Source organism: Pterocles gutturalis, unplaced genomic scaffold, assembly GCF_000699245.1.
Source record: "Pterocles gutturalis isolate BGI_N339 unplaced genomic scaffold, ASM69924v1 scaffold4531, whole genome shotgun sequence".
Lineage (NCBI taxonomy): Eukaryota > Metazoa > Chordata > Aves > Pterocliformes > Pteroclidae > Pterocles > Pterocles gutturalis.
Genome location: NW_010097589.1, coordinates 35,012 through 47,229, shown reverse-complemented (window position 1 = coordinate 47,229; position 12,218 = coordinate 35,012). Strand labels below are relative to the sequence as shown.

The following is a 12,218-nucleotide window of genomic DNA, read 5'->3' as shown; positions in this document are numbered from 1 at the left end:
GATTATATCCCATATGAGAGTACGTTCTTACTTGAACAGCGGAGCATTAGAAATGTCTGAGTTTTCTGGAGCCAGGTAAATTTTCATTTTGGCCACCTTCATTGGTTAAAATTCTTCTGAACTGGAGTGTGGTAGGCAATGTGGACACTTGTCATGGTCACTGACACAGAGTTTCCTCTTTCTGCCAGCACAGACTGGCATTTGCTGTGCCGACACACACGCCTGGGAACATGACCAGCCAGACCTGGTCAGATAATTCAGCTGCAAAAGCCCCGTGCTTGTACAGGGAACCCAATAATGGTGCAGCGGTGAAGAATCTCACTTCCTACACTGCTTGTTTGGCTTTGTACCAGCCTGGTGTCCGTCTCCGTCTGGCTCGGTTTGCTTGAGCACTGTGCCGTGCAGGGAGGACGACGGAGAGTCACTGCACAGCTGGTGGGGGTGCCATCCTTGTAGACATGCTTAAGAGATTACTCCTCATTGCATCCCTCCCTATCCAGCTTTGCTTGTCTGACTCCCACACTCAGTTGGTGGAGCAGCATAGCCCAGTTCACCTGACTGGAGGAGAGGAACAAGAACCAACCGGCCCATCTGTTTGTCCATGTTGAGCTACCTGTGAACTTGCAAAGAAAACAACAGGGTTTGGGGGAGGGGAGGCATAATCTGCAAATGTCAGTGCTGGGGCTGAGACGCGTCCAAATGTAAAGGTTTAGGAGGTTTCTGTTTATCTGTCTGATTTGGGTATTTTTTGCAGTAGGGGAGTTGATGCACTCTGTGATTCTTTCCTGTTTGGTAATCAGGAGTGGCACTCCTGATCAGGGTTGTGCAAATGCATGGCTCTTCCAGTTTGTTTGCAACTCTTAAATCTTGCATCAACGTAAAATAATTTCTCTGTGTTTTCAAGCATCCTAAAGATACTAAGGGAGATAAATTTTGCAAAAAAAAAAAAAAAATTGTCTTGCCATGAAAAGTGAAACCATTTTTCTTAAAAATTTGTGACTTTTTCAGCTGAATTACGTATCAACACGTGTAAGTGCACTGCCATTGCATTTGGCAATGTATTGAGTTGACCCCACCTTTCTTTTTGCACCCAGAAAAGGTTTTCCAAGAAAAGTCGTGCATGCTCGAGAAAGGTGATCATTGATAATGTCTCCTCATTGGTCTTTCCTAGCTGTATCTAGTGTTATGACACCAGCGTGCACAAAACCCTGAAAGGACGTGGTTAATGCTTTATGGAGGTAGCACAGAGCTGTGACCTGCAGCACCTCTGAGTAGAACAAATCTCAGTATGTGGTGGTGAATGGAGTACTGTGACAGAAACAAAACCAGAGGGCTGTAAACGTGTTCTGCTCATGAAGTCAAGAAAACTTCCCACCCGAGGTCGCTGGTGACAACACCCATGTGTTTCTTCTTTTTCCCCACAGTCTTTGCCTTGGTGGGTGGTGGAGATGATACTACATATAATCAATCTGTATTGATTAATCTTCCAAGCTGGTGAAGTACCTTGACCAGCAGCTTTCTGAATATCCTTCCTTCTCATCACCTTTTCTCTTCCACTGCCATCTTCCATACTCACTGGTTTTTCCGCTTTCTTTCAGCTTGACCGGGAAAGAAGCTCTGACGCATTTCCCATCGCTGGGACCTTCCACCGGCTCTGCCCAGGGGAAGGTCCACGTGAAGCAGTGTGACTTGCTGAAGCTGTCCCGCAAGCAGAAGAGGCTGTGCCGGCGGGAGCCGGGCTTGGCAGAGACCTTGCGGGATGCCATCCGCCTGGGGATCATGGAGTGCCAGTTCCAGTTTCGCAGCGAGCGCTGGAACTGCAGCCTGGAAGGACGGACCAGCCTGCTGAAGCGAGGTACAAGGTAGTCTTTTGTTTGCAGTATAAAATCTCGCTTGGTGCTGTAGCCCCTCGAATGTGCATCTCAAATTAAGTGGGGCAGTGATGGGGGAGTGCAGGGATCATCCATTTTGCCCAGCAACAGAAGCTGTGCAATTTGAGACCTTTTGCCCCAAAATATGCCATATCCTCATCTTTCCCATGTGGTTTGTCATGGATAGAAGAGTACAAGTAGCGGCTTTTGGATTTTTGTCTGACACCAGAGTTTCCTAAGCTGACCATCTTCCTTGGCTGGCAATCAGGGATGATGCTGTGAAAAAAGGGTTGGTGCTTTACGTCAAGTGACATTTTAAGAAAAGACTCCTTTTAGGTGTTTGGATATTTTCATATGTAAATCTCTGTTCTCAGATACAAAATTTCATCCTATTTTACTGTTTGAAAAAGCTGTTTATCAGCATTAAGGCATTTCAGTGCATGTTGACAAATATCTCCTAAGGCTCTTTCCCATATATTTGGAATTTCTGCAGAAGTTCGGATAGAGTGGACAAAACAGCCACTGGCTTCTGTTTCACAAAATGCTTTAGAGGAAGAAAATGTCCCGTAAGTTCTGTATTTGAGGTAGGAGGGAGCATAATAAATCCTGCAAATTATAAGAACTTGAGAAAAATAGAATCAAGACAGACCCTACAGCCATCTCTTAATAAAAGTTCCCAGAGCTGAGTTTCAGCTCTTCAATAATGTTTAGAAACATTTACTAAGTTTCAGTCTTCAATATTGTTGAGTTTCAGTCCTTTGATAATGTTTAGTAAGTTAATGTTTTAAGAAAAAGGGTCTGAACAAGCCAATATTGACTTTGATGAAATTAGAATATTGATTTTAATTTGCATCGGGATTGAAACTTTTTAACATTTCCCTTGAAAATGATCAAATTTTATTAAAGTAAATATTAAGTTAATATTTTAGTGAACCAGCACATACAAGATGAGATTTACTTCATTGCAAGGCTCTACTGTGAATTTTTTAGCACGCTGTGGAAGAAGCTCTTCGTGATAATTTTGAGTGACTTTCTGACATCTGTACCTTCATCAACCTCAAAGAACTTGAAAATGACAATTGAATAATCCTCATCTTCAAATAGCTGGAAAACATTTAATTATCTCCTGGTGGCATGCCTCGACATTTCCATCGACTCCTGACTGACAAAATAAAATATCACCTGTAATTTAAAACCTGTTTTGGCAGATGGGGATAAGGGTTTGAAAACTTTTATTACACAATCTTAAGGATCAAATGATGATTTAATACAGAAAAGTATGCTATAGACGTCTCCTACCTGAGAGGACAGTTGGCTGGAAGCAATTATTAGTTCTCATTTTCCTTTAACTTGCAAATAGGTTATTTTCTTTCACAAAGAACACAAACACTTTCAGCTGCCACTTTTGATCTGTTTCTCACATATTCCTACTGCTGTTTTGTTGCTGCCTTGGAAATTGTTGGTCAGACAATGGGCTGTGCTCCTTTCACCCAAGTAGTGATGAAGAGTTCTAGAAATGATTAAATCATTTGATATCGCTATGGTCCTAGAGAAACCATAAAGAAAAACACACTTTTAAACAGTCTTTAATGGTCTTATGAGTGCAAGAGGGGAAAAAAGACCATGTCACAGTGAGATGGTTCATTTTTGCAGTAGGTGAAAAGCCACACTTAGTTTGCAGTGACAACTGGCAGACGGCTATGACTGATTCGGATCACCGATGCTTTTCCTGCTTGTAGAGGTGTCACCATCTTTTTTCCTCTCTTTACATACTTCTAGTAAGTAAAAAAAAATAAAAAATGCCAAGGGCTTTCTGGTTTTTGAAATGCCAGATTTATCTTCACGGTCTGAACCATTTGTTGTTTTACACTGACACTCTTCTGGATACAACGGGGATGCATTTTGCATGACCTACAATCCCTCTGTGACTGTTGCAGTCACTTATGGTGGCTGTTACTGTTCACTGACTCATGTAAAATCCTTCTGCGTTCCTTCTCCACTTCTTTAAAAATCCATGGAAACAGATTTTAAATTATTCTGGACTGACATTTCAAGCCATCTTGTTGCATGGTGGCAGCTGGTGTCTTTATAAAAAATTTGTAAAGTGATGATGATCTTTTGTTTTCTGAGGTGTGCCATAAAGGCACTCGATTGCTGCTGGAGGTCAGGTAAGCAGTATTTCATTTCAAACAACACAGTGGTTTGGGGAAAATAAATACCTATAGCAAAGACAGCTCAGATCCAGCCACTCAGAAAAGTCCTGCTTGAGAGATGAGCACTCTATAGTCCTTCCATCCATTAATCCATTTCTTTGCTTCATGTTGGTTAGATTTTTGACCTTCAAGCAGTGGTTTCATTGATGTCGTGAGGAATCTAGGAATGGCACAGCACAGGAGCGGTGTCTCAGAGATGTAGAAGAGACTGGAGAACTCAGATGGACAAAGCCCTGAGCGACTTTGTCTGGCATTGGAGTTAGTGCTGCTTTGAGCAGGAGGTTGTACTAAAGACCCTGAGAAGTCCTTCCATCCTAAATCTTTCTGCAATTCTACAGCTTTCTGGTCTGCTCTTTTTTGTTTGCTTGTTTGTTTGCTTGTTCCCCCCCCCCGAAAGATGTCTCTTCCACTTGCTCTGAAATGCTTGCACTATCTAAAGACAGTAGCATTGAAAAATCTTTGACCTTGAGCATTTTTCCTTTGGCAGAATCACCACATTGCTAAACTTCTCCTATTATAGTTTTCCTTGTGGTCTAGAGCACAGCACACCACAGAACAGTGTCTTGCCATTGCAGCAAATGTCTTTCTGTATTTATAGGCTGCTGAGCTAAGAAATAATTCCAGGGAGCTCAGGGGAAGACTTGGACATGTGCAAGGTCCTACCAGGGAGGGCTGGCTTGCTTCAACATCCTTAAATTCAACTTGGTGCTGGATGTTTGCAACCAAACTGACTACTGCCCAGCCAAGACATCTCCATTCAGATGTTCCCCCTTGCGATGAGCGTTTAAGATTTCATTCAGTCACCAGCAACACAGTCAGTGGGGTCAGGAGAGTAACTCATCCCTAAAACAGACCCTGACAGCCTGGGTTTCGGCTCCAGGCTCCACTGGCTGTGGTGAGAAGAGCCCCATTGACGTAGTGGGAGGATAGATACCCAGGACACGTGGAGAAACCTCTGTTTAGATCTTCTCAAATCATGCTCGTTGGAGCTGATTGCTGCTCATTTGTGCTATGGGAAATCCAGCTTCAACGGCTGCTCTGTTGCTCATTGTTATTCCACAAGGGCTGAAGGATCACTCACTTTTTCTTTTACTCATGTGATTTGTGAATTAAACAAACAGAGGGTGATTGGTCCCTTATGACAAGCTAGAAGGAATCATCTTAGACTTTTCAGAGAAGCATTTGGGAGCCTGGTGACACTGAACCTCTGCCATAAAAGGAGGTGGGAGGGTGGAGAAGAAGGAGACTATTTGAAAGTATGCTTGTTATCTTCCATTACTGCTGTCTGCAGTGGCCTGACCACAAGTAATGGTCTCTGATTTCAAGTGGGTTGAAATCTGGCCAGCCCTTACGTGGAGTGCCACAGAAGAACCCAGACCATCCCTGGTCAGAAATAGCAGAAGCAGTGTGGTATTCCACAAAGTCAGATTTAGCAGGGTATGTGGAGCTGACTGGTACTGCTAGCTTTATATGAGTATGGGAAAGTGTTTCTAAAATGCTCTCCTCTCTTCTGGTACCAGTATGACAGATAGGATATTGGGAATATGGTAAGCATTTGGAGATACCTACCAGAATTATTTTTCAGATTTTCAATCTTAAATGTATCTTAACCCCTTCTTCTGGGTTAGGCACTGACTGAAAATCTGTGAGCATCATATTGCTATCCATAATCTGTATTGACTGTGTTGCATATCAGTTTTCCAAAACTTTTGATAGATATGGTGACATTTTTTCGTTATTCTTCCAGTGCCCTGAAAGATTTTATAGAGCATCATCAACCAGAGAGTTTAGTTGCAAGTTACTTGTCCCAGTGATACAGCAACTAAAATAGTGAGGTAGGAAGTAACTTGTTGATTGATCTCCTTGACTTCCTCCACATTTTCTTGACTCTCTCATCTCATCATTTTAAATCTTTCAACTGAAATTCTGGAATTCCAATGAGCTCCTATGAAGCCTGCCTTCAGTTTGCTAATTCATCCTTTCCATTATCATTATGATTAGTCAATTTTTCATTCTTCTCACTGATAGCTATCAGAACTCTGTCCTGTTCTCTGGTCAGATTTATGGTGAGCTCACCTGGATCTCAGCAGACAGTGGTCTGATCTATGGGAATTCCCAGCTGGATGGGAATTCTTTGACGGAACAGAACAAGGGAAAGATTTGAGGTTGGACTGCATGAATTCTAGAGGTCCCTTCCAACCTCCCCTCAAAGCTAACTGCAAGACTAGATCAGCTCTCTGTGGTTCTCTCTCTCTCTCTTTCATTTTGTTTGGGGGGAAACAGATTTGTTTCCTTCTGATGTGGAAGGAAATTTGGAATTTTCCAGTGTGGAATATTTGCTTGCTTCAATGTGTTTCCTTCCATGCAATGTACAAGTGGTCTATTATTCATAACTCTTTTTTTTTTTTTTTCTATTTTGGCCAATCTTATCCACTCCTGCACTCTGAGCTATTGATCAGTCACCTGTCCTTCTCTTCTTTGTCCTACTTCCTAGATTGTGGACTTGTTAAGTAATTTCCCATTAATAGTTTTCTGCAAAAAAACTCCAGAAGAAGTATTAAGATTTTCCCTTGGATTAAATAGGAGATGAGGTAAGTAATAAAAATAAAGTCTTTTGGGATTTAGGTCAGATTTGTGTCAATCAGTGTTTTCTGGAACTTCTGTGGAGACCTCATGAGTGCTGTATCAACATACCCATTCCCATCTGATCCTATGTCTTCAGACTGAATTTCTATTCAGGCACTGTCCTTTCTTTCCTGGTCAAAATGTCATGGTGTGTCATGGTCACATACCTCAGGGCACACGCAGCCTAATTCAGAAGCCTGCTTTAGAAAGGGGAATAGCTTCAGAAAGCATCACCAGTCACTGGGAGTAGATGCTTTACACAGAAGTCAGAAAATCCACTCATGGGTTGGAGAGTCCATACTTACCCAAGATGTTCTTCAATATGGACCTTTCCCACTCAAACTACATGTGATCTTTCCATATGAAATGCTACTATTATGCCAACACAGACACAATTAAAAACTTTTTAAAATAATGGGTCAGATTCTTAAAATAATTTGTCAGTCTCTACTAAATATTTCCTGATTTTAATCCACAACATGGTTTCAGTGATGGGCTCTTTTCACACCTATCAGCTCTGTGGTGAGTATGGGGACAAATGGAGTTTCATGAGTGTTGCTTTTTCCAGTTAAATATTTTCCCAGGACAATTTGGCTGTTGCCACCCATCCCTTGATTCATGAGTGGTCTCCTGGCTCCATATTGAGTCAGTCCCAGCCACCAGGTGAGACTGGGGTGTTACTACACCAGTTACTTCAAACCGATATTGAGATTCTCTGCTAGGAATCAGGTCAGGTAATGGGAGAGTTTTATCTCTTTGTATTTCTAAGTATTTTGCTTTGTTTTAGTTCATGGACAGTCAGGAGAGCCAGGGAGGTGGATGAACACCTTAAGTTGCCTTTCATGCTCCTACCCATTCCTAATCCTTCTCCTGCAGGTTTTAAGGAAACTGCCTTCCTCTATGCCGTGTCCTCCGCAGCCCTCACCCACTCCCTGGCCAGAGCGTGCAGTGCTGGGCGCATGGAGCGCTGCACCTGCGACGACTCCCCAGACCTGGAGAACCGCAAAGCCTGGCAATGGGGCGTCTGTGGGGACAACCTCAAATACAGCACCAAGTTCCTGAAAAAATTCCTGGGTCAGAAGAGGATTGGCAAAGACCTGCGGGCCAAGGTGGATATCCACAACACCAATGTTGGCATCAAGGTGAGGAGCTGCAGCAGCAGGCTTAGAAAGAAGTTAGGACTTAGTACAAGTCTTCTAGACCGTCCTCAGCTGAGGCTGTTCATGAGAGATGTATTCACTGCCCCTACTCACAAACCAGACCTGTTTACCTGAGTGTTGTGGACTTTAAGGTACCAAGAGCTCCCTGGAAAGTCTCCTGAACTTGTGGCAGAGTAGCATCCTGTATCCTCCAGTGGTACCAGAGGCTGAGTGACAGCAATACGCAGCACATTAATGACTGTAAAACTCACTGGCTGAATTGCTTCATGGCTTATGCCATGGCCACAGGGAGTTTTGAGAACAACTAGAGCTTCAGAGCTAGTGTGACATGGGAAGTAGATTAAGCGTTGACCCTTGAGATCAGTCACAAGTCTGCTGGTGATTTGCTATGGAAACAGTCATGGGTGGGGGTTGGACTAGATGACATCCATGGTCCCTTCCAACTCAAACTATTCTGTGATTCTGTGTCATAAGTTTGGGTCAAGGAGACCGTTAGATCAAGCATTATGGCCTGTGTATTATAGGCTACTGACATAATTCATTGTTTTACATTTACTGAGACCAATTACTTGTTTGATTAGACCACTGTCTTGATTTGAATACATTGAAGGAAATCCACTGTGCTGCAGATACTCAGTTTCATGGTTGACTACTCCTGCTATGCCAAATAGGCTTAGTCAGAATTTATTCAGTATTCAGCCATTTGTCCTCGTTCAGGCTTTCTACTCTATGGCTCACCAGTCAACTCTGTAGCCATTCCTCTGTTTTTTGTTTTGTTTTTGTTTGGGTTTGTGTCATTTTCCCCCCATAAAATAGGAATAATACCAATAAAACTGAAGTACTTCCAGGCTGTGTGCAATCTGAGGTGTTACCTCTACCCAGAATTAGGCTCATGGTCCCAGCAGATAATGACAACCGCTTCTCTTCCTCATCAGGCTGTGAAAAATGGTCTGAAAACCACGTGCAAGTGCCATGGTGTCTCTGGCTCATGTGCTGTCCGGACATGCTGGAAACAGCTTTCTCCTTTCCACGAGATTGGACGACTGTTGAAGCTGCGTTACGATGACGCCGTCAAAGTCTTCAGCACCACTAACGATGCCGTGGGACACTCGGAGCTAGCTGGCCCACAGAGACACAGCCATTCCCCCAAGCACCCCACCTCGCCCCGCTCTACTGACCTGGTATATGTAGAAGACTCCCCCAGTTTCTGTCGTCCCAGCAAATACTCCCTGGGAACTGCTGGGAGGACCTGCTCTCGGGAAGGCAACTGTGACAGCATGTGCTGCGGACGGGGTTATAACACCCAGAGCCGGCTGGTGACCTTCTCTTGCCACTGCCAGGTGCAGTGGTGTTGCTACGTGGAGTGCCAGCAGTGCATGCAGGAGGAGGTGGTCTACAGCTGCAAGCAGTAACGCCAGTGCTGGACGGTCAAGACAAGTCCAAGAAAGCATCGGGGAGAGGCACGATTCTCTGCTGTGGGGTGAGGGCAAAGGCAAGCACCAAAAATGTCCAGTGCTCCTGTTATCGCAATGTTGAGATCCTCTGACCTGGGGAGAGCCCCTGTATGAGGGATAAAACCCAGAGGTTTTGTCAGGTATCGGATAGGGAAGGAGGGAGAGAGAGTGGGGGTAACCTGGGGACAGCAGAAACACTGAAGCAGTCAACAATCTGTGTCCTGAGCTAAAACTTGTACTCTCGTCTGCAGGAACATCCCCCTCCTCCATTCCTCACTTGCACTTAGGTCAATGCGTTGGGGTGGTGACAATGAAATACTGGGGGCTTGCACCCGGGTTTCTGGAGAGAAGAGAATTAAGGGACCGGGGAGGCAACGAACCAGAGACTGGATCCCGATGTAGCAGGGACAGATGTGTTCCTGCACCAAAGCAGAATGACTCTGGCAGCAAGGGATCTTCAGTGCTGGTTGAATCCTTTCTGCTTTGAACTCAGAGACACACTGTTGAGTGGTCTCATCTTGATGCAAGGATTGTGCCTCAGAAATACCAGTTTACAAACAAATGGAGCTCATGGCCATCATCTCCCAGGTCTATCGTTTGGACATTAGACTCCAAGTGCATTCTAACGACATTTTAACCTTGCTGTGTGCAGGAGAGCTGGAATTGCTTCTGTTGCAGTGTCACAGGAACTCAGCTGGGGTCTGTGATGTTACCCCTCTGTGGCGTGCTGCCTTGCAGGGGGTTGTTTTATGGTGGTGGATCCAGGGTGATGGTGTCAATTATGCATCTCTCTCCCCACCCCCCCCTTCAAACCATCAATCACCTTTTTGTCTTATGTGTATCACTCTCTGCCCAAGGTGCCTCACATCCCACAGTTCTGCCCCGTGCTAATGACAAGTACACTTTCCGAAAGGGAATTAGGAACCACAGGAACTGGGGCATCTTAAAAATGTGCAAGTCATAAGTGACAGTGTCTACCATTGGAAGTTAGATGTGTCTAGACAATGCAGGCATCCGGCATGAGAGAAGGTGACCTGGGGGAAGGAGCACAGCCCATTACAGAGCTGTGATCCCCTGACTTGGAGTCAGGTTTTTCTAGTTAACTTTAAGTTAAACACAACAGAAACAGCCTGTTTGGTTTCTCTGCTTGTGTCTTAGAGAGGAGTCTTGAGAATGGCAGTGGGACAGTCCCTGGCCTGGCCACCAGCTGCACACAGAGGAGGGCAGCACAGCCTGTCTGGGTGTTGAGCTGTAGGACAGTGCTTGGCCGGGGGTCTGCCTGCACTGGGGCTCCTTCTGATTAATCCTGCAGCAGCGGTCAGAGCGTTTGTACTGTGAGCAGCTCCAGAGAGTGTCTGAGATGACAAAGTTGCTGTATTTACTCAGTCTTGTAATGGCTATAAACCAGCAGATAGGATGCTGGTGTGGAGATGGACTGGTGCTGAAAGGAATATTTAAATCCATAAGGTCAGATCAAAATTTGTTGGCAATGTAATGGATGAAGATGCTGGTTTGGGCTGTTTAAATGTAGTGAAGCATAGGCTGCATTGGGCAAATATTCAATGTGATTGAGTTCTCCTAAAAAGCAGTGAGATCTCACCTGTGTGCTCCAGCTCTTGAGTGTGGGTTTGCTGAAGTCAGGCAGCTCATTCATTCCTTTACGTATGCTTTGAATAATTATTTGCCCACACTTTATTTTGACCTTGTTGCCCCTTGCTTTTTACAACTCTTTTTGATTTCTTCATCCTTCGTAAAAGGATGGAAGAGAAATGTCTCAGAGCAGATCTAGCCGTTATCTAGCTACCAACACCTTCCCTTTGGCTAGCTACAGGTCCTTTAACAGGTTTATTCCTTTTTATCCTCTTTCTGGCTCAAGTTGACTTGAACTGAATTAAAGTGCTTATGACAGACATAATACTGCAAATTGGGTTAATTGGCCTTATTTTTTTTTTTTTTTTACCTCCTAAATACCCAAGAAATTAATATTGAGCAGACCATTATTTACACGTTGCTTTTAATCTTTTTGGAGTTAAAGTCTTCCCACGAGTCTCAGTGTTGAACACTCAATAAAAAAAACATTCCAACGAGTTAAACTTGTTAGGAAGAGGCATCATAGGTGAAGTGACAAAGGAACTAGCTCTGCTCTACGCTATTGATCCCAAGGCACCTGCCACACTGACCTCCTAGATTGTCCAGCATCACAGGAGGGTTATTTGTGGATTCCATCCCATTGCATGGAGAATTCTCATTTAAACATGGACTGTGACTCAGTGGGAGGAGGGGGGAAGCACAGCTTTGGGAAGTACCTCACACCACTTGTCTTCTTGCTTTTATCAAAGCTGCACTTCTCAGTTGCCACTGGCCAGTAAATTCTGGGCATGCACAATCCGTTCTGCACATCCAGATGCCATAATCTGAGGGCAACTAGGATGCTCCTAGGTGGTGGAAAGTGTTGTTGATGGTCTTGTTTCTTCTTATTTCCTCTTTGGGCTAATGTTGATGAAATTAACTAAGGGGGTTCCAGCAGACTCATCACTGCAGGTTGGGATTCACGCATTCAGGCAGCAGGACTTGCCCAACGTCACTGCAGGCAAGAACTCAGGAGAGAACTGGTTTTCAATGGCTTAGTAAATTCTGTCTCCAGCTTTGCCATGAAGTTGTTTGAAGAAGAAATTTCTCTAACCTCCTAGAGATGTTATCTGGGTCAGTGTCACCTGCTTACAGCTGGATCCCAGTGAGCGGTTATGAATCTGCTCTCTTGTTTCTTAAATGAGCAGGCTGTTATATCACTTGAAGTGTTAGGTCTTCCCTTCGGGGCTTTGTGTTCTCTGAACTCTGAGTCACCCTGCTGAGCAGCATTGTGTTGGACTCTTGCAGTAGGAGCTGTCAGACTGC

At 44.3% G+C, this 12,218-nt stretch overlaps 1 protein-coding gene across 1 annotated transcript; it reads left to right on the top strand.

The window, feature by feature from the left end:
• Positions 1-230: 230 nt before the first annotated feature.
• On the top strand, positions 231-9,293 carry WNT9B (wingless-type MMTV integration site family, member 9B). Its single transcript, XM_010078478.1, has 4 exons — positions 231-379; positions 1,599-1,855; positions 7,586-7,851; positions 8,805-9,293. Exons 1-4 carry the CDS (start codon positions 231-233, stop codon positions 9,279-9,281), a joined length of 1,149 nt encoding a protein of 382 aa, XP_010076780.1. The 3' UTR covers positions 9,282-9,293.
• Positions 9,294-12,218: the final 2,925 nt, after the last annotated feature.

Bases quoted from the DNA above. Each gene is read 5' to 3' on its own strand.
- WNT9B (XM_010078478.1), top strand. From the start codon at position 231: ATGACCAGCCAGACCTGGTCAGATAATTCAGCTGCAAAAGCCCCGTGC. The intron at 380-1,598 runs GTTTGCTTGAGC...GCTTTCTTTCAG, and splicing joins GTCCGTCTCCGTCTGGCTCG to CTTGACCGGGAAAGAAGCTC. The intron at 1,856-7,585 runs GTACAAGGTAGT...CTTCTCCTGCAG, and splicing joins GACCAGCCTGCTGAAGCGAG to GTTTTAAGGAAACTGCCTTC.